We start from the raw sequence: 22982 nt of genomic DNA, 5'->3' as shown, positions 1-22982 counted from the left end.
GCAATAAAACCTCGTTAAACCTTACCTGCTTAAACAGTAGTTTCATTTTAAAAGTAGCAAAGTCAAACCCCTGACTCAGTGGCCGTTCAACATATTGCATTTTGCATCCGCATAAACTGTACCAGCTTACTGCATATGTACCAAGTAACATGTAGAGTTTCCACTTTCCGTCATGCAATCACAGTGGTACGTTGTCCCCATCGGGCGGCCCAGCAGAACAAGCCTCACAGATGAGAAGAAAGGCCTCCAAGCACAAACACGGAGGGTGCTTGTTTCTTTGTTCTTTCGGCACCATGCCCAGGGATGCCAGGGTTGCCAGGTGTGGCGACTATTCTACAAATTGGATACTTTTAGAGGCTCCTGGCAACCGAAAATTGTGGTTGGTTACTTCGCTACTTTCTGGCCACGGTAATTGCCATGGATAGTGTGCAAATTACGCTTCCTCTGACAACTCCCTCGAAGCAACAGCCCCAAATGCTTGATCTTGAAGGTTATACTTTTGTGCCTTGCAAGTTCTGGAAGCAAATCCAGGAGCTGAAAGCATATCATAGCCGACATATGGCCAGTGGGCCTCTTTGACTTGTCATCCTGGGCTGTTCAGGAATGCCCACAGTGATTCATACGCAACACTCATTGGCTGAAATCAATGCCTCGGGCAGTCCGGGATTGATAATTGAAGAGCCCCATAGGAGTTTCTCTACAGGCAGCATACAGTAGCACTCTCTGAGTAACAGGAATTAATCAATCTTAAAGGCTATGCTTTTTGTGTCATTCGTTAGACGAAAGCGATAGGTGGTGCCCTAATCCCACCCACAGCAACGGTTACTAATACAGCGAATTTCAAAGACCACGCTTCTTTGCACCAGAAGTGACTACAACAACCAAAAATGGGTCACGGTAGCCATGACATTACAGGCGGCAGTGCTATGTACGTTTCTTAAAGGCGCTTGTGATTGCATACCAGGAAGAGTAGAATGCTAACTTCAACATGGATGAGTTTGCGCTGTTCTTTAAGCTGCTACCAGACAGAATGCTTGCGTTCAAAGGTGAGACACCAGCGGCAAGCATGCCAAGGACAGTATTTCAGCTGCGTTCAGAGTGAACATGTCAGGAATTGAAAAGCTTCCACTTCTCGTGATTGGGAAGTCGGCCAAGTCAAGATGTTTCGAAGGCGCCCAACTGCTGTTCGGAGACGTCTACTGCAGCAATACAAAGTGTGGATGACTGCAAGATGTTTTTAGGAGTACACATGCCTCATGGACCACCGTTTTGCGGCAAAGAACAGAAGAGTTGCAGTTATCCTAGATAATGCGTCGGCGCACGTCGTGCTGGATAGCCTTGCAGCTGTGAAGTTGGCGTTTCTGCCTCCTAATGCCACAACGACTGCCCAGCCCTCGGACCAAGTCGTCATTCGGGCAGCGAAACACTGTACAAAAAAAACCTGCTGCGCAGAATTCTTCCCGCCCTGGAGTGTGGCACGAGTGTTGCAAAGTTTTTTTTAATTAACTTTCTGGGCACAATTCACCTGCTGGAATAATGGCAGCGAGTTAAATTGACAGTGCAGAACTGTTTCAAGCGTGCTGGCTTCACGGTGTGTGCAGGTGATGCAGAGGATGCTAGCGACACCATCAACCAGACTTCTGACACCATCGACTAGTCTTCTGACAACTTCTGACCAAGCTTGTGAAAGCCTGCTCGCTTAAGTGCTGGATCAGCAGGGTGTTACCGAAGGTATTTGCTTCACCGACTTCAGAGACAAAGACTGCTTCAGACTTCTCAGGACATGTCTCAAGCCATCATTGCCTCTGTTGTTGCCAAAGTGTCCCCTAATGACAGTGATGACAAAACGAAAAGCGACAGCACGGGCGATTCAAGCCCAACAGTGGCAAAAGCTGTACATTATGTCAGCCTCATGAGGGTGTTTGCTGAGAGGAGGGGGCTGAAGTAAAAGCTGGCTCGCAGCTTAAGTGAGTTTGAGGCTGCTATCATCACTGGTAGACCGCTGCGGCATCAAAAGAAAATAAGACTTTTGTTGCATAAAGTGAATAAATACTGCATGTTTTTTCACCTTTCATCGCACTCTCTCTGAGTTCCTTTTTTGACAGGTAAGTGGGCAATCTCAAGCTATTTTGGTTAAGCAGTACTACCGTTTAGTATATACTTTTTCCAAGCTCCGGCCAACAATGGTTTAATGAGGTTTCAATGTATGCTGTTAAACTGATACATGTATGTGTTTCCTGCCTACAAGTTTATACATATAATTGTTGCATGGATCCATACTAGCATGATGCTACAGATCCACATGTTTATAAACATGTTTTTCTGTACGACTACACTTTGTCTAATAAAGTTCAATTCAATTGAACCTTTGCCAACTATTTGAGGTGTGTGAACTTTCGGGACAAGTCTCTGTCACATTCAAGTAGAGTGTCCATCATGTGGCATGGAAGCCCTTCTTGCATGGCCTGCTTATTTAAAATAAACAATCAGCTACTACTATACAACAGCAAAACCCCATTAATTCGGGTTTCACAAGACTGAAAAATAACATTCGAATTACGAAATGTCAGATAATCGAGGGTATCAAGAAAAATATAAAGAAATGCTCACTACGTTAACACGCTTTTACTTACTGAATGAATGAGCAAATCCTGTTACTGTATTGCATGAGAGCAGTGCAGAAGCTGCAATTCTCGTCATATCAACACTGATTGGCTCTCGCAGCAAAGAAGGCTTCGTGACTTAATTTGCAGCGCAGCTGAGGCACATGCTTTTATCAGACAGGCTTTTCACTACCATGCACACATCCCTATTATTTTTTCGCCAATGAGCTGGTTGCCAACAGATGGTCCATCCGTCGTAGTGTTGCTGGGGCTCTTCATCCTCGACAGCTTTTCACCGAGTCAAAATGAAACAAATGTTTGCTGCAACCGCTGCGGACAAAATTGCAGCCACTATCAACATGATTGTGGAAGGAGACCTTGTGGTTCTGAACCGGCACAGCCGACGCACACACCGAGTAAAATTAAACTACTGTTTTTTGCAACAACTGTGGACAAAATCGTGGTCACTGTTGGGGTGATTGTTGATGGCAACAATGCCAACGCAGTGTTATGTGCATGGGTAAATGCAAGAATAAAAGCTTTAAAGGCACTGAGCAGGTAGGTGCTGGTGGGCGAGTTGGTTATACATGATTACAACGAAGGTGCCAAATAATGGCACAAACAGGCACGTGTTCCGGCATTGCTTTCATTAATGTATGATTTTCATTGACAACTACGGCGATGTGAACTCTGCCGCTTCTCTGCATGCATGCATGCAAGTGCATATCTCTTGCAGGAAAGAAATGGGTGCATCACTGCTTGTACAGTGGAACCCACTTACAACAATATTCAAGAGCCACGAAAATTCCATTGTTATAACCGATAACTGTTATAACTGGGTTGCATGAAAAGAAGCAAAATAGGGGGATGGCACAGCTATTATGGGAAAACTATAATGGCGGGGAGGCCAGTGCCCCTCTCCACCACTTTCTTTCATCTGGCTCGGCTTGTTTAACTATTTAACTCTGCTTCCTGCGTGCCCCGATCCTACGTAACAAGCCGCAGCTCTAGGCGTTCAAGAATGGCACTGTTATAACTGCAAAGAGGGGTCACAGTTGGCAAGCGCATTCACAACAATCGCCTCATAGATTAGATGTACTGATGTTTCTAATGTGTCGTCTGCATGTAAAAACCCTTCCAAGTCCTGAAGAATCCTTGTCGACTGCAAACCAAAGTTCAGGCATCACCTTGTCAATGGGAGCTTCGCAGGCTTTGGATTACTCACTGCTGCCTAGGACAAAGTACGCTTTCCTAAAGCAGTTCCGCACCGCAGAAGCGCACCAAAGATAAACTACATGGCCATGAATAGACTGATCTTCAAGTTTTGTTGCTCCCTGCTCGTCTACGTGGCTGCGTCCATCAACAAGGCTAACTTGTTCAGAACACAGTGATGATACACCACCTTAAAAATGGCAATCACACCAGCATCCATGGTATGCAAGCCTGCCATTGTTGTGTTTGGCAGCAGGAAATAAACTTCCACGCATGAGAGTTTAGGCATGGAGTGGTGAGCGCTACAATTATCTAGGATGAGTGCCACCTTCCTCTTACACCGATCAATTTATTGAGTCAACTCCAAGAGCCACTCACAAAAACATACTGGTATCCTGGCAGCACCGGAGTAGCTGACGGGATTTTTTTATTTCCAAATGACAAATGCAGGGCTCTTGTCACTCCTGTCCAAGTTGGCGCACAAAAATACAGAGGTGCAGCTTGCTGTTTTTGCCGCCCTTGCACGTGTCTCCTCTGAGTGCATGCGTCTTGGACGGCAACATCTGGAGGAACAGTCCTGTTTCGTCCCCATTATATATATTGGTCAACATAGTTGTCGGGGATGCGGGTCAGTGTTTCCTCCCTTCACTTCTGCTTCGCATCCACAACAAGCGAAGCTCTCTCACTGGTGACATCTTTATAAACAATGCCGTGCCTCTCTTTGAAGCACTGTGTCCAAGTGCAACATGACTGAAAGTCCACATTGTTGATGAGTAGGGCAAACTGCTCCACCTTTGTGGCCAGAATTGGCACGATGATGGGCAAGTTCATGGCATGGGCATAGAAAACACTCGTAGAGGGCCTCTTCCACCTCCTTATATGCACCTGGTCAAACGCATGTGCGCCCGTTGTCTACCAAGCAGTTTTCTTTGTCAAACTTCTCTGCCGAGCGGATTATTGTCGACACTGTCAGTTGCGATAGCCCGTACTTCTTCGTCAAGTCACGTGCCTTTTTACTGTATTTGTAGTCCTTCGCGATACTGCTCTTCATTTCCAAATCTGTAGCAATGTGCTTTATTTTCACTGGCAAGGTAACGCACTGCCGGTGAATCACCGGGTGCGTCAGCCATCTCCAGTCTCAGCAGCGAGTCAAACGAGGCAGAGAAACCACGTGGCCAGGAACAACTTCGACACAACCAACAAAGACAAGCATGAGTGACTTACCATATTTACTCGTTTCTAACGTGCCCTTGATTGTAAAGCGCACCCATTTTCCGTGACCAAAAAAAAAGAAAGAGTACAATACCGCGCACCTCGTGCTTTCATATAGAAATACTATTTTCTCTCATTTGGAAAAGAACGATTTATTCCCAATACGCTAAAGTTGCAATGAATAAAAACACAAATGGAAGCGGCGTACCTTGCCGCCAAGATTTTCAATGCGCCGGTACGAGTCATGTGGGGCAATAAACATCACTCGTCATCACTATCAGACACCTCCTTATCGCTATCAACAGAGCAAAGCTAGTAAAGCTAGTAACACCAAGCAATAAAGCATTCTTTGGTCTGCCGCTACCCGCCGGCTACGTTCCGACGTTTCAGTGATGACGAGGGTGGGATGGGACCAGCTGCACGATGACAGCCAGGCCACCTGAGTTTGACGACACAGCCAGCAGCTGGAACACTTACCGGGTCCGTTTGGAGGCCTTCTTTGAGGGCCACAGCATCACAGATCCAGGGAAACAGCGTGCACTTCTTGTGTCAGCACTAAGTGACAACGTGGTTCGCGCACTTCAAGGCCAGTGCCAGTCAGAATCAGTGAACCATCTGAGCTAGGAGGCCGTCGTACAGCACCTGGACAACCACTTTGATCCCCAAGTCAATGAGATAGCAGCGAGCTACACTTTTTTCATGCAGAACCAAGCAGAAGGCGAAAAGGTATGGAACTATATAACCGACCTGAGACGTCTTGCAAAAGATTGCAGCTTCGATAAGTTTTTGGATGGCATGTTGCGGGATCGGATTGTCTGCGGAATCTGTGATGAACAAGCTCGACGACGCATGTCGCAAAAGAAGTTGAGCTTGCTGAATGCAGAATCTTTTCCTCTAGCAGTGGAAACTGCAGAAACAAATGTCTGGGCAATGCAAGTGAGAAGCTTCAACGACAACAACGCTGCCAATTTCATACAGAAGCACGGGATCAATCCACAGAAGTCCGGACGGAGGCATGGATCCATGAACAAGGCACTCAATGCTGGAGGTGTGGCTCGAACCATGATTCGGAAGTGTGCAGACACAAGAAAGCGACATGCTACAAGTGCGGCAGGAAGGGACAACTGTCAAGGATGTGCTCCAGTGGTCGCGCTAACCCCTCAGGAACGTACGCTATGAAGGAGCTAGACGGCAGTGACGAAAGTGGAGAATAAATGCTCTACACATTGGTGGATCACAGCTACAGTAATAACAAGTCCGCACAACCATTCAAAGGATTTCATCTGGGAAGGCTGGAAACAGCACATGCTGGTGGGTGCAGGGTCCACTATCAGTGTAATTCCAAGGATGGTATTCGAAAACCATCGCAAATGGTGGCCGACACTGGAGAAGACTTCACTGCACCTGACATGCTTCCTGGGGCCTCTGCCGGTCCTTGGCCAAGTGGCCATGAAAGTCGAATGCGATAACACGCAAGTGGGCAGCTCGCTGGTGGTAGTGGATTGCAACGGGCCTCTGTTGTGTGGCCAGGACACCATCTAAGCCTTCTGGAACGCTGGCATGGCGCTACTGGAAGAATGCGCGCCACAGAGCGTAAATGTGGTTCACTGCAATGCAGCGACAGCGAAAAATTGGCTAAATTTCCAGAAATTTTCTAGGAGAAGTTGGGGTGTTGCAAGGGGCCGCCCGTGAAACTACACAAAAAGGAGGCCGCTGTACCATGCTTTCCCAAGGCTCGCCCAGTGCCGTACGCGCTTCGGGAAAAGGTGTCTGCAGAAATCGACTGCCAAGTACAGGAGGGAGTGCTTTCACCAGTGAGAGTTTCCGAGTGAAGCGAAACGGTGATATTAGATTCTGCGGCGACTTCAAGCTAACCATGAATCAGGAGAAACATCTGGAACAGTACCTATTGCCGACATGTCGACATGAAGACATCTTGGCATCTTTGTACAGGGAGCAGTTGTTCACCACTTTGGATTTGTGGCATGCGTATAATCAACTTCCACTGGACGACGAGGCACGAGAGATGGCCGTGTTAAACACACGTAAAGGGTTGTTTGCATACAACCGCCTCACGTTCGGCATTGCATCGACTCCGGCTTTGTTCCAGCACCACTTCGAATCCGCTCTGCAAGGACTCCCTCGCGTCAAGGTGTACTTGGATGACATCATTATAGCCAAAAAGCAGAACGATAACTCGACTCTCCGGCAAGTCCTCGAGCGGCTGCGTGACAATGGACTCAAGTTGAACCGTGACAAATGCAGGTTCTGCAAGAAGCAAGTTTCATTCTTGGGCCACAAGATTGACGCAACTGGGCTATACCCCCCTGAGAATATGGAAGCCATCACTGACGCACCAAGAACAAAGACGGTGAGCCAGCTAAAATCCTTTTTGGATTGCTCACTCATTACGCCAAGTTTTTGCCTAACCTTGCAACCACCTTAGTTCCATTCTATAGGCTGCTGGCTAAAGGAGTACGATGGCAATGGAAAGCCGAACACGAGAAAGCCTTCCACGCAGCCAAGCACGCTATGGTGGCAGCGGAACTACTCGTGCACTACGACCCTGAAAAGCCAATGCATCTTGAATGCGATGCCTCGCCAGTTGGAGTTGGCGCAGTGCTGTCACACCGAATTGGAAACACAGACTATCCCATATCGTTCCGTTCGAGAGGACTGACACCTGCTGAGTGGAATTATTCGCAATTGGAGAAAGAAGCGTTGGCCTTGGTGTTCAGCGTCACTAAGTTTAGAGACCACTTGTTGGCAAAGCATTTTACTCTGGTGACGGATCACAAGCCACTGACAGGACTGTTTCACCCGAAGAGGCCAATTCTGCACATGACCACAGCAAGAATTCAACGGTGGACATTGCTACTGCCGGCTTACCATTATGACCTCGAGTACCGCCAAGGACAGCTAAATGCTAACACAGATGCTCTCAGTCGCCTACCACTGCCGTGCTTAGGTGGCTGAGGAGGGTAAGAACCCATGGAATACGTGCTTTATACGCGGGGCCTAAATTCCACGACCCTTTCTGCTCAGTAATTAGCGGACTTGAGCCGATCGGACGATACGCTGCATCAGGTCAGGGGGTGGATCATACACGGCTGGCCGCGACAGTTATCGGCAGCACAGCAACACCCGATTCCATACTTTTCTCGCCGTGACGAGCTCACGGCCTGTCACGATCTGCTTTACTGGGGCCATCGAGTAGTGCTGCCAGAGGTGGCGCGACAATGCATGCTAAAAGAACTGCACGAAAGTCGCCCCAGTATCAGTGCCATGTAGCGCAGAGCACGAGCGTTTTTTTGGTATCCTGGACTAGATAGGGACATTGAAGTGTTGGTTAAAAGTTGCCCTCACTGTATACAATGTTGGCCCATGCCGGCTGCTGAAGTTTTGTCTCCATGGCTGGCGAGCAACATACCATGGTACAGGTTGCATACAGACTTCGCGGGCCCCATCAGTGGCTGCCAAGTTTTTGTGTTGGTGGATGCCGAGACAAAGTGGGTTGAGGCCATAGGTTTGAAGACCGCCACAGCGGAGATAACCATTCAAGTACTTCAAGGTATTTTCACTCGTTTTGGCCTGCCCTATGGCTTAGTATGTGATAACGGACCACAGTTTGCAAGTGCCACTATGTCCAGTTTCGTGCAGGAAAGCCAAGTGAAACACATCAGAACAGCCCCATACCATCCTCAGTCAAATGGGGTGGTGGAACGGGCTGTATGGACAGTAAAGAAAGGGCTTCAAAAAAATCCAGCAGGTACATTGCAGGAGCGACTAATCAAGTTTTTATTTCGTTACAAAACAACACCACTAGAAGGAGGAAAATCGCCCGCAGAACTGCTGTTGGGCTTCTGTCCCCGAACCAGGCTGACAGCTTCCCTTACAGACAAAAAGGTAACAGGAAATGATGGTTCCGGCGAACCTGTTCTAGGAGCAGAAAAAGCACCAACACGGTATCAACCTGGCAGGCAAGTATGGTCACGGCAGTTTCAATCTGCTCGGAAGTGGATGCCGGCAACAGTAGTGTCCACAACGGGAGCACGCATGGTTACACTGGAAACACCGGAGGAACCACAGCAGTGCCACGTAGACCGACTCCGGCCACGGCTCGGTACAGGGTCGTCACCTAGCAAGCCAAGCGAAGTCCGGACCGGCGACGAAGCTCAGTGTAACGCCGAGCAGGCAGCAGCTCATCAAGGTACGCACACACGGCAAGTCGGCTCTCAAGCCAAAGACCAACAGCCACCACATCGTTCGACTCGCTCACGGGAGCCACCAGATTGTCTCACTCACTCCAGCTTAGGAGGACGGGATGTAGTGTTATCAAGCATGCGTGATGTAACGTTATCAAGCCTGCGTGCTGATGTATAGCATAAGCAAGATGGATTACAGGTGTCACACTCTTGCTTATCATGTCCAGTCATGTGACAGTTTTCTGTTTCGTTATAAAGCTAGTAACACCAAGCAATAAAGCATTCTTTGGTCGGCCACTACCCGCTGGGTGTGTTCCGTCGTTTCGTAATGCACCCTCGATTGTAATGCGCACCCATTTTCCGTGACTAAAAAATTTAGAAAATTAAAACCTCAATCGTAATGCACACCCGTTTTCTATGACCAAAAAGAAAGAAAGAGTACAATACTGCGCACCTCGTGCTTTCGTATAGAAATACTATTTTCTCTCGTTTGGAAAAAACAGATTTATTCACAATACACTAAAGTTGCGATGAATAAAAACACAAATGGAAGCAGCGCACCTCGCCGCCAAGATTTTCACTACGCCCGTACGAGTAGTATGGGGCAATAGACATCACTAGTCGTCGCTATCAACAGACGAAAGCATTTCATCCTCGGTGCCATCCATGGCATTTGAAATCCCGCACTTCTTAAAGGCCTTGTTGACCATGGCAGACGGGATCGTGCACCATGCATCTTTCACTCATCCAGCAAAGTCCTGCAGCGAGGCACGCTTCATTTTATTGGCAGGCGTGAATTCGTGGCAGCTACTGACAAGCCATTCGGCATAGAGCGCCCGAATTCTATCTTTCACTGGCTTGTTCAAACAAACATTGAGCGGCTGGAGCTGCGATGTCATGCCGCCGGGTATCACGATAAGGTAAGTGTTGCATACAGCCAGCTTGTCCTTGATGCGCTGGTCAAGGTAGCACCTGAACGTGTTGAGCACAAGCATCCCACGCAGACCCAAACTGCCGCCAGGTCTCTTCCGCCAAATGTTATCAGTCCAGTCACCGACCAAGTCTGTGGTCATCCAACCTTTTTCATTTGCGCGCACAATCACGCTACTCGGAAACACAATTCCTTTCGGGAGCGTCTTCTGTTTGAAAATAAGATACGGGGGCAGCTTGTGCCCATACGCAGTGCAACAAAGCATTGCAGTGTTTTCCCGTGGCCGGAAGACAAAACGCGCACTTGCTTCGCCCCCTTCTTTCTAACGGTTATGGTGGCAGGCATGTCAAAGTAGAGCGGCACCTGATCAGCATTTCCAATCTATCCCAAGTGGTAGTTGTTTCTATTGGCCTCGAGCTCCACTACTGAAAAAGCTGGCGCCACCGTCGGCGTGACGTGCTAGGAGGGATCACGTGAACATCGCGGCCGCGTCGGCTGCTTCCGGCGCGCCGAAGCGAGCTGAAAACGAGTTTAAATTCCATCGAACGCTGCGGTCCTCATTTAGTGGTGAAATTTTCCCGCTTCGAGTGTCTCCTTTACAACGCTTAAAAGCACTACAATAGGTAGTGGCTGCCTTTGAAGGCGCGCAACATGGTAGGCTACTGCTCGGTGCCGCAATGCCGGACGTACTCAACGGACCCCGGTGTGAGCCTTATTCCCACGTAGCCGCAGGACAAGCTGCATAAAGCTTGGCTCGCGGAACATAAAACCGGCAAACAGTCATCGGCTACAACTCGGGTATGCAGCAAGCACAGACGCGAGGAAGATTTCTGCTACGGCGCCGGGTCTGCGATCTTCGGAAAACGCGCACTGAGACGCTCGCCCGAGTCCGCTGCCCGACTAATGTCATGACGGTTTGGTCGATGAACTTGTCGATGCTAGAGCTACTGGCAAGTTCAGTGGAGTGGAAAGGCAGCGGTAAGAAGCACATTTTAAAAAAGCATGGCATATGGTCATGTTTGTGTTATGAATTAATGCACTGGATTACAATAAAGGAGCAGAGGGAAATTGCACGCTGAGAGCACCGATAAACATGCAGTGCGACGCAACTCGAGAAATAATATTTAAAGATCAAAAATTTAGAAGAAAAAAAGATTGAATCGTCGCGACGGCACATCACAGTCCTCGTAGGCGTCGAAGTCTCTACAATGAAATTATTTTTGAGCAGCTCTGATAGCGCCCACGTAACAATGGTTGCTTGTATACTGCCAAATCGTCATATTCTGCAGCCTAAAGCTCATGGCACGGTGCGAAAACGCGCGCGCGGAGAAAGTGAAACAGTGCGCGGACAAGCATGCAGACGCGCAGTCGGTCGCTGCGAATCTGCGCGATCGCTGCATTGAGGCTTCGTTCTATTACACTCCATTTAGTTATACTAACACTGTAAGAACATATTTCGCATAGTTTGCTCTCAGCGTTTACCTACCTTTCACCCAAGAAGCCTATTCGGGAGGCTCCATTGCGGCGACCGCGCGCAGTGGCGTTCACTGTACGTATTCGGTAAAGAGATAGCGTCTGTAAACGCTTGTGTGCTTTCAGTTTGCCCAAGATTATTATTTAGACAGTAAGAAACTTCTCTCGTTTCGAAAGTACTTACAGAAATGTCCGGAAGAGCTCGCGCGTGGTGTTTTCAGTGAGCGCCGACAGCAAAACCTATGAGGAGCGCGTCATGTGATCCCTCATACTACGCCAGCGAGGCGCTTCCGATAGATGGCGACTCCGTAACTCCTCGCCGCCAATAGTGCAATTTAAGACGGACTGCTGAAAACAGTACAATTTCTCTTCATATTCTTCGGACAATTTTTGGCATATCCCTGTCCTCCTTCGAAGAGAAAAGCCTTTTCTTTTCATAAAATTTGACAGGCAGCTCCTGCTCGCTTTGAAGTTGCTCCACATTGACCCTTTCTGTAGGGCTAACTGCATCGCCCGTACTTTGAGCAGATCGGTCATCACAGGCCGCTGTGCCACGTATTCCGCGAGCAGCTCTTTTATTTCGGCGAAGCAGCCCTGCTTCAGTCCACAGAAACCCTTCCTTATTGCTTTGCTGGCAAAAATATTCTCCTTCTGTTCGCACCAGTCCGGCACGCGAGTTTCGGGAACTCTGAACTCCCGTAATGCGGCCCGATTTCCGTCCGTCTCCACGCACAAGATAACTTTCCTTTTAAATGCAGCATCATGGTGGACTTGGCGTGTCTTCGCAGTCAGCGCTTCCATGCTGATTGAACAAACGCAGAAAACGGAAAGACATGCGGTAGATTAGGGTACACCAGCACCTGGTTACATGTACAACATGGAAGTATGCGCATGGAGGAAGCTACGGCAGCTAGGTTAGAAGTGCGTACGAGGCGGCCATTTTTCGAATGCCAATGGCGATATGGTAACGCAGATTTAGGGTTGTAGTCGATTCTAATGCACATGCAATTTTTGGACCCATTTCATCGGAAAAAAAGGTACACATTAGATTCAAGTAAATACGGTAATCTGTTGACAGAATTGTGCAGAATGAGGGGCCAGTGGGCAATCAGGGAGCCACGTTCTCAGCACAGTTGGCGTAATCCATTCGTGTTTTGGGAGATGGCGCAGGATAGAGCAATGGGCGCAGCCAATTCGTGTTTGGAGGGCTGTGAGGGCATGACAGGGAGAGAGGCACGCAAGGCTGGCATTGTGGAGGAGGCTGGAAAACAGGTTCTACTGTATGCACGGTTATTATGTACGGTGGCAGACAAAAAATATATTTTGCACTAGCGCAAGCTCTTGGGCCAGTTGGTGCATGATGAACTTGAAAACGGGGTTACCAGCGAAACACAAAGGAAGCGCACACAAGGAAAAGGTGTTAGACACGAGACATGAGTGTCCATCCGTGCCTAACACCTTTTCCTTGTGTGCGCGTCCTTTGTGTTTCGCTGGTACCCCCGTTTTCAAGTTCATATTTTGCACTTTTGTTATTCTGAGCTAAACTGCTTACAAAGCCAGTGCTGCAAGATTCCAGACAACCAGCCTCAGACTATAGCCTCTTAAACATCCACTGTCATGCTATTCACAATACACAGCCTGCCCATCGTCTGCAAAACTTGCACACTCCAAGAATGTATTACAAGCAAACTACTGTATGTACGCCGGCCAGTATGTTGCAAAATGCGTGTGTGCAAGAGAAAGTTTAACGATAACTGAAAACGTTAACCTAGAGAAAGATTTCTTATGCTACTCCAGCTGTAATAAATGATGAGGGATGTCAGAGCAAGTGAAAACACAAGCACATGCAAAGACACACACAAAACACATTACCATGCAAATTTGAGAATGTAGGCAACAGTGAGCTTCATGGAATGAATGAAGTGGAAAGCGAAGTTGTGGCAGTGGCAATAATCAAAATCTTGTCCATCATTGTACAACTGATGGCAGATGTCCACATACTGTAGGACATTAGAAAAACAGCTATGGATACAAGCCTCCGTAACTCTCCCACCATCCTTCACTGCTGCAGTGCTATTTTCCTAATAGATTTTGAATACTTCACATCATCAACTGCACACAATCGGAAATAAAATTTCAGCAAAATGCAATATCTTCCATCGCATCCACAGCGCACCATAATGTACTCCAGCATGCTACGTCCTTGAGAGGAAGCTTTAGCTCGGGTTCTCTTATCTAAATACATGTAAAAGGAGAATTCGTTTCTCTCGGCAACCACAGCACCAAATTTGACGAAGTTTGTTGCATTTAAAAAAAACTTAAGATCTAGTGACTGTTGGTCTCGAATTTTTGATTTTGATTGTCAATTTTTTATTAAAATTTGTCAAAAATCAAAAATTTTCAAAAGATGAAACTATCAAGTTTATAACTCTGTCACTCGGCAACGAAAAATGTTAATGCAATTCTGTGGACTGCATCTAATAGTGCATCTAAAGCGGACAAAATTGATATGTTACACATGAATTTTTAAAAATTTAGTAATACAGCTTTTACAGAACCCTTGTAAACAATGTAACAAATTCACATAAGATGTAAAATGACATATCGAATTTGTCCGCCTTCAATGATCTAATGTATGCCATTTACAGAATCGCGATATCTGTTCTTGATGCAGAGCTATGAATTTGTAAACTTCGTGCTTCTATTTTTCTCAAACTTTCAATTTTTTGAAAATTCTTGTAACAAAATTCAGGACCTAAATTGAAATTCCGCTTCCAACAGTTACTAGATTTTAACTTTCTCTCTCAAATACAACCAATTTCATTAAAATTGGTCGAAAGGTTATCTCAGAAAAATGTATTAGCCTTTTACATGTATTTGAACAGGCTGCGTCAGAGTTGGGCCCGAGCTAAAGCTTCCTCTTAAGACATCCAGCCTTTTTCATGTAAACACGATCCCTCAAAAATAAATTTTTGTTATGCATGGCATTCGGCACTGGGTATTGTTTGGCACTATATCTATAGATGAAGCAACTGTGTCCTCTCGTTAGATTAAATCTGAACATCATTTACTGCTACATGCTTGATACAACAGTGCCACCATCTGCCGCGACCATTCAAACTAGACCAAAAAGCTTTCCTTTCTCTTTCTTTCCCCCGTGCTGCCATTGCAGAAGACAACACTTATCTCTGGTTTAGTCGCGAAAGTATACACAGATCTTAATTGGCTCGCAAGATCACATTAATAAACTTTGTAATGCATGCCTACATGTGCTCCACAGAGTCCAAAGTTTGCAAACAAACTGTCAAGTTGTTCCTAATGCTCCCTTTGTGCTTTTAATAAAGAATGCTTTACAATGCGCAGGGTAATGGGAGAAACTTTCTGATGTTGTGAATAAGAGGATGTGAAAATTGCTTGATATTAATGGTAAGACAGCTCTATATTATTGCAAACTATTTGAAAAGTATTCAATATTTTATTTGGTTTTCTTTTGGCACTATTCGAATCCGGTTGAGCTAGTCTCAACAACTAGCATTCGCACATGCCTTGTGCTGTGCATGACTTGCCTGTTGTCAACTTTGCGCCAGCCGCGATGTATTCTGTTCATCACCAGTCTCTGCCTACACCCCTATCTGACCAGTAGAAGTTACTCTCACACCATTTCAAACTATTCAGTATTATGGGCAAGGAAAAGAAGAGAGTGACTTTTGGTTAGCTATCATCTTGAAATTTTCTGGTTAAAGCTTACACCAGTTGTCACTATTTTCATACTCACCTACCCAAACATGCTGGGAACAGATGCAGAGTAACATAGGTAGCTTTAGAAAATAACTGCAGATTTCCTTAAATGGAAATGTGATGAACATAAGGGGAACAAAACAAAGGTGCCTAAACTGTTCAGCCTGTAAGAGTCTGTTTTAGAAGGCGTCTTCTGTACTGTTAACTGCCACCTACCTCATCACCCTTTGCCAGTGCTTGTTCTAGAAGCCGTGATGTCTCAAAGTCTTTTTCTTCTTCTGTAGTTTCGTGACATGCATGCAGCCTATGCCTCTGCTCACAGCTACCACTCATTTCTTTGGTGGATAACAGGGTTTCCAACACTGAGCAGGAGCTGCCGCCCTTGCTTGACCTGGTAGTTCTCTGCAGTGCGACTGCCTCGGAGTTGCGCTTAGGCGAGAGCTCTCCGTCACTTGAGTTTTCTTCTGCCTCATCATTGCTTGAAACCTGACTTTCTGTAAAGACAATTAAACCAAATTGAGGCCAATGTTTAAAGTAATATGGCTCCAGCAATTACAGCAACTCAAAACAACACAGAAGACTACAGGCCTGTGACATAAGTGCCATCAAACTTAGCTGTCCTTTTCAAAACCTGTTTTTTAATACTTGTGCAATCAAGCTGTATGCCATAAATTATCAATACGTTCAAAGTTCAGGTCAATTTTGCAGGTGATTCACATGAACGTACCTACAAGACTTTTGAAGTTAAACTATCCGAAACTTTAATGAAAAGCCTATGCTAGCTGTGTAAATGCTGCTTGCACATGTGGTTCATGCGCTTTGATGGACAGAAGTTCCACAAACAAGTGAAGTCAATGAACATATAATTACGTAACTAAAAAGAAATTTAAACAAATGAAATTCTGGAGTTTTATGCACCAGAAGCAAGATCTGATTACAAGGCATGGCGTAGTAGGGGCCTTTGAAAACGCTGACCCCCTGGGGATCTTCAACATGCACCCAATGCATGGTACTCAAGCGTTCTTGCATTTCGCCCCAATCTAAATGCGGCCACCATGGCCAAAATTTGATCCCACGACCTCGTGCTCAGCAGTGTAATAGCAGTAGCAGTAGCAAAAGCAGTAGCACAGTTTTTATCAGCTCCGCCTGGCTTGTAGATTGGTGTGCTATGCAGGACGATAAGCATGCACTTTGGCAGTGCCTTTTCAGTTGCCACATGGTCTGTGATTTTTCAAAGTCGGTTGAAAACCAGTACTCATTGTTCCCTTCTTTCTTAAAATTGCTCAATGTATTCAATAATGCTCGAAAAGCTTTGCCATTCTACTAGCCATGCATTCAATACCCTGATTGCCCCTTGGTAACTGAAGAGAACACATTGGGTGTTGTTTGCTGTCATGCCCAATGCAACAAAGTTTCATATTTTGTTTGGACTAGGGCAACAGACACACAGATGCGAGGGGCAATTGAATATACATAAGGGGGCAACAATTGACCAACAGATTCTAGCAAGAAGGAGCAATGCCATAGTTGCACAAAACAAGAAAAAGTTTACAGCCCCTGCATTGCAGCCCTAATTATAAAAAAAATAGGCACAAGAACAGACTACTGAACTGGTCGACTCAGACATTTAAGATTACAGAGGACAACCTAGTAACAAGGGAAACTATATATACATATTTTTTTTTCCTTCTTTACCGACGTGTTGTCCTTGCATGTGTAACTTCAATGTCTAAAAGTAAGAATGTTGTTTTGTGCCTGCTGTGGTCATTGCAATCTAAAGAACGCCTGACTTTGTGTGTGCTTTGAACACTGATAGTCATACAACCATAGCACAAGAGCAACATTGACAAGAGTACAAGTCTGCTGAAATCCCTATATATAAAAGTAACAATTCCTGGTCTTGAGACGTGTCAGAGCAAAAATTTATAGAAATCTACATGTTTACCTACCTCGTAGCCTTTTCAAATAGTAAGACAACTATATATTCAATAATTTATTTTCAGCTTCTTTTCTGAGAGATGCAAATGTATGCAAGATGCAAGCCAGCTACTGTTTCTTACTGCAGAAACGAACAGCTTGAGCAAACTTTGTTCTTGCTATGACAAGCATAGTAATGACCTGTTACCTTGCTCTCGAGGTGCGACATGTCGAGGTCTGACTCTTTTTCTCTTGCTGCTTGGTGGCGATTTTAGTGGTCTTTTCGACGGTGATGCAACGCTTGCAGAGTCTAAATTACTTGCTCGCACCTCTGAGGAAGTCAAACTGAGAAACAGAAAGACACAATAAAATTTTTCCTCACAAGAATTATCGACACTCATGGCATCAGCTCAAGGCACTGCTTTTTGTTCTTATGTCAATTCTACATGAGCTCAAACTCATGTATGTCCAAGATTATGCACTGTCTTCATAGCACCAGCCTGATACGCTTTCTATTACCCCTGCTAAATCTCTCACTACTATTTTTGCCTCAGGCATTTCTGCAGATATGTGGTGATTAAACATTCAGTGCACGTCACTTTCAAACAGTCCAGGCAGATTAGAAGGCATTTATGCAAGTCACAACAAGGCTATGAAACGAAAATGCAGGTGTGTACTTCTTAAAGGAGTAGGGCTACAGACAGAAAATTTGTCTCATTTTTATTTTATTTTTTTATTGCATAGCTGTGAAGCTAGTAAAGCTTCAATTACTAATTAAAATGTGTGCCAAGTGTAGTGCAGTTTTTGACGTGAAAAGCGATTATTCATGTCATCGAGACTTGATGTGGCAGTCTCACAGCACCAGACATCACTGATGCAAACAGACGCACTACAACAGTGTTTTTTTTTTTTTAATGCAGCCGACGGGACAAGAGGAAAGAGTGGGTTCCCTTGCATATCTAAAAGAAGCATGCAATATGGCAGCTTATGGAGAGATGGTCACTGGATGGACTGTAACCACTGCACCGAGCTGACTGACGTACTCTTGAGTTGTTGCGATACCACGTGACTACCACCTCCGCTTATAATGACGTGAATAGTCTCCTTTTTTATGTCTGTCACCGTGCTGCAGTTGGCCCGCATTTTTAATGGGTCACATAAAAGGCATTGTAATCAATTACTCATGGCTCTCGGAGAATTGAGGTTTTGTACCTTAATTATGAAAGGCTACCTAAGAAAGCAAAAAGTGGGACAGAGAATTTTCGTATCAGTACTTTTTTAAAGAGGCCACAACACCAAATTATTGAGCTTAAATTATGCATTGCATGTTATACGGTATGTGTCCCACTGCGAGCTGACAATATTTGAGTGCTTTTGATGTGGAAGAACATTTGTATTTGAATTTTCCCAGTTTCTAACATCCCAGTTAAACTGACAACTGTTAAGTGACAAAATGAAATCATAACCCAGTGACAGCTCCATCAAAGTAATGGAACCAACTCTTAAAGGCCATGTTTTTGTGTACCGAAGATCTAGAAATGACTGCAGGAGCTAGAAATATGTCATGGGCTACAATTTTGTAACGATGCCTTCTGCTCAATTCTATGCCACTCATCATTCACCATTCCTGGCTGGCTGATCCCACTGATAATGTGGGTGGAGCATCACTATGACCACTGACAAAAGGCAAAAATGTACAGCATCCGAAAAGGTATGGCTACAAAAACAGTCATGGTTGCCATGCATGGATTAGTTTTCACGTGTGCATCTGGGCGACCTGAGATAGTATCTGCAGGCAATCTCTCGTTTGGGTTGTTTTTATCTTACAAGTGAAAGAATTGCGAGCACGATGAGCCATCTAAAAAATCTAAGAGCTGTTGCTCACTTATCTGTTTCTCCTTATCTTCCTCAAGCTTCATAAATGCCACAGTGGGCCAACAAACCTGGGCAACTGTTCAGCCAGTTCAGGAGTGTCACTGGTCAGGTCAGTAAGGCCTTTCACTTGAAGTGCCTCCGCAGCTCTCAGCAGTGAGGAAAGCTGCTCACGTGAGACATTCACTTCGCCATGGTACATGAAATCTACAATGGCTCTCAGTTCAGAGAATTTGAAATCTTTGAGGATGACAATTGGGTGCTGGCAGTTGTTCTCTGCAAATAAGGTCTGCAAGATATAAAACATTAGAAGATATGCCACCAATTGATGGCTTAAGGCTATTGGCTTTCAAGACAAAAAAAGAAGGCATGGAGGATAGGAGGAGGTATGGTGTTTAGTGACAGTAACAGTTCTATCAGGAACACAAATTACAGAAAAAGAAAAGGCCCCCCCCAAAAAAGATAAATTGAGCTTCGCTCTAGTCTAGATATTAAGACAGTAATTAGAAACCCCGTCGCAGTTGCTAAATAGATATGGCATTACGCTGCTGAGCACAATGTCACGGTTCAATCCTGGTCGCCAAGGCAGCATTTCAAAGACACACATATGCCATGCATTGGGTGCACGTTAAGAAACCCAGGTGGTCACAATTAATCCAGAGTTGTACGGCATGCCTCATAATCAGATTGTGGGTTTGACAATAACAGGGTGTTTATTTGACAATACATGAATACATTATTGTCATCGTGCTGAGGCGCAACATGACAACACGAGTCAACTGACTAGGCAGACCCTTTCAGGAGGCAAAAACCCCGGAATTTTAACGCATAAGCATTTACAATATCAGGTTGCCGTGGCCTATCCACCTAAACGTACAGAACTTCATATGAATACTTCCAGTATGACGACACACTTGGTAGTTCATATTCAGTGCAACTTGACTGATCTACATGCTCACCAAAAGAATGTGATAAGTTATTGTACAAATTACGCCAACAATCAGGGAAATGAAAAAAAAAATAAAACATTCTTCCTGGTTCACTTGCTCAAGGCCTATCTTTTACATTAAAGATGTCAAACCTCAGTGACTGAAATTCTGTGTCAGTGCTAAGCCTTGCAAAATATCAATGGCTGCACTATGTCACTGCAAGAACAAGAAATAACATAATCTTTATATCTCTACAAATTCTAGCATACTACAAGATATAGATGTGTTACCAAGGGTAAAATTTAGTGATGACAGGTTACCAAGGTAAAATGTTAGCCTTGAGAGAAAAAGGGAAGGTCATCAGAGAAAAGTAGAAAACGGCAGACAGAAAGCAGGTAGGCTAAAGCAGATGAACTCAGATTGCTCATCATCTGATTTAGGTCTACTGCAGGATAAAGGCTACAAGGTCAAAGGCCCAGATATCTCGATAATCTGCATTTGCAACATCTCAGCTCATTGCAGTACACGTAAGTAACCTCCTGATTACTTCAGCTGCATTTCATTTATCTATACATCCACTATGTTACTCTAATAGACTACCAACTACCTTTAGTATACAAGAGATGACTTGCCAACTCCAGTTCTCCCTCTTTATGTAAACTAGAATATTGTCTACCTGCACTTCATCTCTAATCCACACTACCGTTTTCCGGTTTTTTAACATTAAACCTATCTGCTTCTGTTCAACCACTCATTGTGCAGTCCATAGCTTTCTTTAAAGTTTCTAGGTAAATGCTCCAAGTTATGACCTTTTATAATTACTGGCAAATTAACATGATTATATACTTTCTTTTTCAAAGACTTCAGTAAGCTGCTGTTCACTTAGGAATGCCTGCTACATGAGCTCCAATCCTTTCTTGTTCTGCAGAATTCCTTCACATGACCCTGGTCCCCTTTGACTATTTTATCTAGATAAGTAGATGCCTTCACTGCTTCAGTAGGCTGGTCACCGATCACAAACCTGTTCCTCAATAGGCTATTGAACATTAGTTTTTTTACATATTATTCTTTAGACCTCTTCTTAGACTTTGAGAGTTCAGATCCTCAATGATTTGTTGTACATCACCTCCCTTTTGATAAAAACGGCATCATGCAAACTGCCGGTTGCCAAGATGTTCCCTGTTAGTTTTTATCCAAAACGTTTTGATACGGGTGTCACATGGCACACTTTTGGTCGCGATCAAGCCCGATCCTGATAGAATTTCTCAGTCATGACTGGCTACTTAGCACAAGCTGCACGAAGGAGCCAATCACAGTCGATAATTTCGATCCGGATCAGGCTTAATCTCGATCAAAAGTGGCCATCTGACACCAGTATTAAATCTAGCACCTGGAATATTTCTTGCAAGCTTGCAGTGAATAACATAGAAAACATTGTACATTAAAGTTTTTCCAATCCAATCCTTGCCTGAAGCACTTAAAAAAATATATTTCCCCTTTTCTTGAGAATTACAAAAGCTGCCTGTAGAGTGCAGATATTTCAAGGATATTCACATATGCTTTTTCTACAATTTGGAGACACAATGCTTCCTCTAGCTGTTAATGTGTCTATAAAACTCAAATGCCTTTCAGTATGTGACAAAGGCAACAGAGAGGTTGGCTATAATCCAGATTTCCGAGTAACTTGATTAATGACACGAATATGGTTTATTGTTGAATATTCCCTTTCCCCTGCACAGGATAGCCAGAAAGTACTTACACTGGCTAACCTCTCTGTCTTTCCTTCTCTTTTTTCTCTCTCTTCTGTGGCTGGCTGGTTCCCTGGCTTGATTTAAACATTCTAACAAAATTTTTTTAGACAAAACTAAGCGCAGCAATAGGACCAATGAAAGATAACACAACAGAGTCAATTGAAGTGTTGCCTTTATTCTATTGAAGGTTACCTTAGTGACAATAGGACAACAAATTAATGAGTCTGTCGATTTTCAATTCTTCGTGTTTTGTTTTTTTTTTGTTTTTTAATAGATGTTGAGTGCTGTGTTAGCATTCTTACAAGTCTCTGGTGCCTTTTACGTAATGAGGCATTGCATATAAAGAAAGAACCAGGAGCTTTTTAAGTGTAGCATCATGGCTATCCTTCCCTCTCAAAATTTTAAACTGCATCATTATAGAGCTGGCTTTAAATGTAGATGTAAACATGGCATTTCTGGGCACTAATTCACTGAAAACTCTGTTGTGCAATTGCCAGTGAAGTGCATGAAGGTGCATTCCTTGCTCCTATACTGATATTAGTGCTCATGTATAAATAAATCTGAAAAGCAGAACAAGTAAATTGAAACCTAAACAAAATTCTTTAGGGCATTTCAACAAAGCAAGGAATAATGCAGATGTCTTTCGAAACAATTAGAAATTCGGCAAGCACCTGAAAGAAGGGGCTGCAGGCTGAAAGCACAGCCTTGTGAGCCTTGAGGCTAAATCCTTCACAGGCAAGTGTGACATCTGTGAGCGACTCGCTGAACAGTAGCTGGTCGAGGGCACTCAGAAGGTTGCTGTAGTGACTTTTCCACTTGAGACAAAATTGTTGGGAGCCCATACTGGCACCTGACGATGGAACACAGAAGAAAAACACCGTGATCAGTTTACTTCAGGGCACCATTAGGTTTTGGTTTCAAGACCCTTAGATGCGCTGACCCCGTTTTCACGCGCGCCACAGTTTAGAATGTTCATTGAGGTAATAACACCGTGAAATATTCAAAATCATCAAAAATTAATAGGCACTGGCCGTCAGTAAATTAGAACTAGCGCCCTGTGGGAGAAAAAAAGCAAGAATCGCTTCCCTACGATGCAGCCGCAAGCTCTGTGTGAGGCTCTGCGTATTTGTGACAATGGT

The 22982-nt window shown here is 44.8% G+C and overlaps 1 protein-coding gene across 2 annotated transcripts in view; it reads right to left on the bottom strand.

Annotated features, from left to right (window-relative positions):
• The window catches only part of LOC135904106 (longitudinals lacking protein, isoforms H/M/V-like), a 55802-nt gene that overhangs the window by 32408 nt on the left and 412 nt on the right, over positions 1-22982 (bottom strand). For both annotated transcript variants that reach the window (XR_011511299.1, XM_065434730.2), the window contains exons 2-5: positions 22515-22693; positions 19235-19452; positions 17500-17636; positions 15591-15868 (exon numbers count right to left, since the gene is read on the bottom strand). Coding sequence is in view for 1 of the 2 variants with exons in the window: in XM_065434730.2 (XP_065290802.2) it covers positions 15591-15868; positions 17500-17636; positions 19235-19452; positions 22515-22685 (804 nt within the window). In the remaining variant the exon portion in view is untranslated. The remainder of the gene's footprint in view (positions 1-15590; positions 15869-17499; positions 17637-19234; positions 19453-22514; positions 22694-22982) is intronic.

Source organism: Dermacentor albipictus, chromosome 1, assembly GCF_038994185.2.
Source record: "Dermacentor albipictus isolate Rhodes 1998 colony chromosome 1, USDA_Dalb.pri_finalv2, whole genome shotgun sequence".
Lineage (NCBI taxonomy): Eukaryota > Metazoa > Arthropoda > Arachnida > Ixodida > Ixodidae > Dermacentor > Dermacentor albipictus.
This window is presented reverse-complemented; position numbering and strand designations above follow the sequence as displayed.